We start from the raw sequence: 5,741 nt of genomic DNA, 5'->3' as shown, positions 1-5,741 counted from the left end.
CAGGACATTCAATGTCCTCTGCAGAATACAGTTATTAAAATTTTTACTACGACCAACCAACGAAGGAGCCAAGAAGATGATGATGATGGTGGCATTCATCAGGCCGGCATATTGATAGGCACAACTTTCTGCCTTCTGTGCGGAAGGATGAGTTTCAGTTTGCAGCTCTCGACGAACTGACGAGCTGACGAGCAATTTACATGCCAATCGCCCAGCGTCTTGGCCCTTTCCCTTGACCTTTTGGCTGTCTTAATACCACTTTACGCTTTTTCTCAGCTATTAATTGGTGCACTTCAACAAAATACTTCATCTAACATTGGCGAAGCATAGGCTCATCCGCTATTTCTAAGCTGTTTATGTGGGGCTTAAATTACCAAAGGTAGCTAGCGACAGATTTAGAGTCGAATGATTTGATCATATTTGTTTGCTGTGTGGCAGCGCCCAAACCCCTGGAAATGTGCTACTCAAATATTATTTGTTTAGGCAAGCAATTAAAAGTGGATGGCCACAATATGAGTTGCTGAAGTGGCCGACGGCAATGATTGTTAAAATGTTGGCAAATTGGATTTTTGCCAGCCAGCGGCGGGCATTCAAATCTGGTGAATTCTGGCCAGGTCAGTTGGTCACTTGGTGTCTCCCCCCCTCTCTCCCTCTCTGGTAATGGGGCTCTCGTCCAGCAAAATAGGCGTAAAATGAAACTTTTAAGTACTTTATGGCCAGCACTATAAAAAAGGAAACAACAGCAACGGCAACGGCAGCGGCAGCCGAACACATCTGCCATGTGGCGCTGCTGCCAACTTTGGCCACCACCCGCCCACGCCTGCAACTAAAAACCACATTTGGTGGGCGAGGGAGATGCGAGTATGCTGCGGCCGTGCGGCAAACTTTCCCTGAAAACAGAAACGATGAAGCAACTTTTGGTCGTATTCTAAATATCACACCGGTTGTAAAATGATTATAAAACATAATGGTGGAGCAGCAACTATTCGGTAGGATGTGGTGGGTGGTGGTTGTTAATCTACTCAAGGTACTGATGCAAAGCTTTTTCAGCTCGGGGATTATGACAGCTCGATGTAATGATGGAAAGTTCGTAAAATCCGCAAATGGTCTGTAATAAGTTAATAATGATTTAGTTTAGATCTAAATCCATTCTCCAAAGTAATGTGATATATCTCGCAACCAAATTGAGTTCTAGATATTGTACGCCAACCGTAGTAAAATCTATAAAAGTCCCATTGAATTTCATTATAATTTCCCGACCTTTCTCCACAACCTCTGGTGGTTCGGTGGTCCAGAGGTATGCTAAACTTTTCCAAGTGTGACCACGTGTGTGTGAAAACCGACGCTGACATTTCAGGCACGTGCGTGCGAAAAGTCGGGGGGTCGGGAAAACCGGGTGGAGCTGGTGGGGCTGGTGGAAAATGGTTAGCATAGTTCGAGGCGCGTGCCGAGATCAAAGACAGTCTACGCCGGCGATAAAATGACAGTGCAATAACAGGGCAAAACACAGCAGCAGTGGCAGCAACAAACAGAAGCGTGAATCAGGCGTCAGCAGTTGACAATTGAAGTTTTTGTTTGGCACTCGCATTACGAGGACGGGCCAACAGGGCGTATGCGGAATGCGAGATCCGCCAGCAGTCGCCATTCGAAGCTGATTGACATGGGGAGGGTCAGGCATCAGAAGCAATAAAAATCGCATTCATCCCAAGAACATCAGCGCCATCGATAAAGGAAATTCTACGCAATGCCAGAGGGACTTTTCATAAATATTTAACGACGTTCCGATTCGCTGACTGAAGACGGATTAATAAATAAGGGAGTAACATATTACAGAAAAATTAAATCTGGATAGACAAAAAATGTCAATGCCAATCACAGAAATTGACGCGTGATAATATGGAATCAGTTATATGATTAAATTTTTAGTTATTTTTTAAGCCAACTCGTTGAAACAACTGTGAAATATATTCCCCTTATGCATATAAAGGGAAAGCCAAAAATCATATTTATTTACAATACACGAGTTAAGCTGCCGTAAAGCTAATTCCCTTTATCGATTTGCAATGCAAAACATTCAACGACCATTTGGCAAGTTCGATATAGCCTCGCAAGAGTATTTAAACTTTTGTTGTCCCCTGAAAAATTCTCCGAATATACATTCTGATATGTATGTGCGGATTGAAATGTATTTGAAAATGGCAATTTACGCACTGTTAGGGACAGTTCAAAAAAAGATTCAGCTGCAGGCATGGCACCCAGAGTGTCCCTTTCTCGGCCAACTGTTTGCCCTGGCCATCGGATGCGGATATACATATATGTGGGAGGATATATGGAGGCTATATGGAGGCAGAAGAAGGGAAGATTTGGGGGAGGAGCGATATAGAAAGGATATGTGGCGAATGAGCCCGCCCCAACCCCTCGGGAACACTGATGCGCATACATATCTCTAACTGATTGTCGATTTGATTACGTCAGTGGTCCGAGCCCAAAACTCAGTGTCCCCTGGCGTGTTAGGGTCCTGAAGCTTCTGACCAAATTATGCGAAGTATTTGCTTATTAGTTTTTTCCCTTTACCCCAAATAAATTGACATTTGCTATTAGAAAAAGGTTTGGCCTGAAAGTGCAAAAATGCGAAAAACTCTGGCAATGTCTTTGGCCAGGGAATATATTCGCCCACATACTCGTATATTCCATATGATATGTCCAAGGCAGGCCATTGAACGTTTCGGCATTTGCAAATCGACTATCAGTACACGGAGCACATTTAACATTTGTGAGTTGTGTGATGGCATGTGGGAGGGTCAGCCTCTTCAAATGGCACATATCGGCTGATAGAGAACTTCTTTTGTATGACTGTGGGAGCTGTAGCCACTTAATAAAGCTGGCAATTTTGTGCTGGATCGAAAATATTATAAACTAATTGGTACTGCTGAAGAAGAAGGCAAATTAGCAGATAAAGGAGAAACCATTTGTTCTCATTTACTTCGCCTTCGATTTGGATACGTCGTTTACCATTAGCCTGTAATCGTACCGGCAAACTGGCTTACTTCTCCCACTTTGGTGACAATTCAATTGGAATCGAGGAAATAGTAGCACCATCTTGCTAAAAGCGAAAGCCTGAGTCGAGGAAGTAGACTCCTTGGCACAGGCAAATCCCGAAAATGCCGCCCAATAAGCAGCTCAAGGTGAACTTATCTACGGGCAGTAAGTACTTCCAAAGCAGTCACCCATCGCCACCCGGGAAAGCGTCGACTTGGGCTGGGAAAGTGCTACACAGAGAAAAACAGAGTGCCATACGTGTCAGTGAAAAATCAAATATAAATGTTTTAAACACTAAAAACCTTTCTCTCATACAGCATTCTTTTGATGCTTTAAGTGTAATGATAATATGAGATTTTCCCTTTCTTATATAAAATAATAATTTATATTTCTCCAGGTGTCTTGCTACTGCTAGCTGTCGCTATTCCCTGGTCGCAAATTATGCATTAGGCTGTGGAAAAATGGCCTATAATGTTATCAGTGAACGCCTCCCAACTGAATGGGAATTGCGTGGAGCGGTGATTTCCCATCGGCAGTCTGGAGCAATCAAAATGTGTAAATTAGCAGTGGCAGGTAACAAATCCTCATCGTCGCCGTGATGTGCGTGCACATCCTCCCGTTACAAGGATCTTGATCACAGCAGACAGCGGACAGCAGACAGCAGCCAGAATTGCAATTTCCACTTTAATCTCCGCTGCACACGGAGCATGGCCACAGCTTATAATTCCGTTTATAATTACACACAAGCCAGAAAGCCCTGCCTGCATTTGCAACTGCATTCTGACCCCAGGACGACAAATGTTGTCAACGCTGCAAAAGTGCTGGCCCAAAAACCTGGCGGCAACACTCCCCTAATTAGCGCAAAACTCGGCGGATGTCAGCCCAACCGAAGGCTACCGAACCCAGCAACTCACCTGAGGAGAACTCGCCTGAACCTCTGGAGCTCTGCAGCTCTGCACCTCTGCACCTGTGAACCTCTGAACTGCTGAACCTGACCAGCTGAGCTGCCGGATTTCGAGTGGAAAGTGGCATCTGGCGTGCGGCATTTGGAATTCGCAATTTCGCCGGTGGCGAAGTGCAGTGGAGCCTCTGCCGCAGCCTCAGGTCGGAAAATCGATGGCAGCTTGGCCAATCAATTATGCAGAGCCTGGAACCATAAGGACACAACGACTGCAGTTCGTTCGGTGGAAGGAATTTGGCCAAGCGATTTATGGGTTTTTGCGAATTAAGCTAATGACTTTGTACATGCACAAAATAATCAAATGGACTTCAATTAAATTTGCACTTAGAAAGTTTTGGTAATTGCTGGCACTGCGTTATTATTATTTCCCATTACCAGCCATTTGAATTTGAATAAGTTTTTGATAGCAAGGGACTAGCCATTACCTATCTGTCTACAAAATATTCCTTGAACATTTAAAGTTTGTGCTACAGCACGTTCGTAAAATTCGAATAAAATTTTTAAAATAGTTTTACTACTTACCACAAATTGCAAATTATGGTGTCGAAAGTTTCTCGTGATGCGATTTACGTTGCTGTCCAAAACATCCTGCAGAACTCACAGGACAGAGGACCAGAATGCCTGGAAACGGTGGAGCTGCAGATTGGGCTCAAGGACTACGATCCTGAAAGGTGCAAGCGCTTCCATGGAAGTGTTCTACTGCATCACCTGGCGGTTCCCCAGCTAAAGGTCTGCGTCTTCGGGGATCAGGAGCACTGTTTTAAGGCCAAGACCTTGGGAGTTGATTGCCTGGATGTGGATGCTTTGAAGAAGCTGAACAAAGATCCCAAGCTGACGAAGAAGTTGTCCAAATCTTACGATGTCTTCTTGGCCTCCGAGTCGATAATCAAGCAGATCCCAAGGATACTGGGTCCTGGTCTCACCAATGCGGGCAAGTTTCTCACTCCTTTGAGTCATGCGGAGTCTATGAGCACCAAAATCAAGATACTAGCTACCAAAAAGCTGCATATGAAACGGATGGAATGTCTTTCCGTTAATGTCGGCCATGTTGACATGTTCCCAGAGGAACTGGCCCGAAACATAGCAACATCCATCAATTTTTTGGTGTCCTTGCTGAAGGATAACTGGCAGAATGTGCGCTCACTTCATATAAAATCGTCCTTGGGTGTGACCCATCGTCTCTATTAACAGTTTCTTAAGCTAAATAAGAAGTAGTGTCTATTCTTGTATTATATGCGTGCAATAAAATTTCTGTAATATCATTGTTTTTTCATGAAATCTTTAAAAAATGAGGGCAATCTACCACAATTAAGCCCTTTCTTCAAAGCAACTTGTCAAGTTTTTATCTTTTTGCCTCCTTTGCTTTCTCCTCAAGTATTCGACAAAATCTCAGTAAGCTGTGACATAATTTCTTTGGCCTCACATCCCACTCTTTATTTGGCTTATGAGCAATCCCCTTTGTTAGCCCAGCGATATATTATAAATTTCTTCTCGACTTTTTGCGAGTCCGGGAGGGGATTGGTCTAAGCCAAGCGGGGAAGATAAGACAAGTTCACGGCACATGCTGAGCACGCTAATCAGGAAGGCATTTTACTGGGGATCCTGCAAAGAGGCAACAAATGTGCTGCGCTTGACTTATCCTCAATAATTATGGCTGTTTGTTGCTGCGTCGATAAGAACGTTGAAATAATTACGGCCTAGGCAAAAACTTTGATGCGGATGAGTAAAACCGCCGCCAGAT

At 44.1% G+C, this 5,741-nt stretch overlaps 1 protein-coding gene across 1 annotated transcript; it reads left to right on the top strand.

Moving 5' to 3' along the window:
• The first annotated feature begins 4,427 nt into the window (after nucleotides 1-4,427).
• Nucleotides 4,428-5,262, top strand: LOC122620685 (60S ribosomal protein L10a). Its single transcript, XM_043798278.1, has one exon. The coding sequence runs from the start codon at nucleotides 4,538-4,540 to the stop codon at nucleotides 5,186-5,188; it is 651 nt and encodes a 216-aa protein (XP_043654213.1). The 5' UTR covers nucleotides 4,428-4,537; the 3' UTR covers nucleotides 5,189-5,262.
• Nucleotides 5,263-5,741: the final 479 nt, after the last annotated feature.

Source organism: Drosophila teissieri, chromosome 3R (genome assembly GCF_016746235.2).
Source record: "Drosophila teissieri strain GT53w chromosome 3R, Prin_Dtei_1.1, whole genome shotgun sequence".
NCBI classification, from domain to species: Eukaryota; Metazoa; Arthropoda; class Insecta; order Diptera; family Drosophilidae; genus Drosophila; species Drosophila teissieri.
The sequence above is the reverse complement of the archived record's forward strand: the minus strand, read 5'-3'. Positions and strand labels throughout refer to the sequence as shown.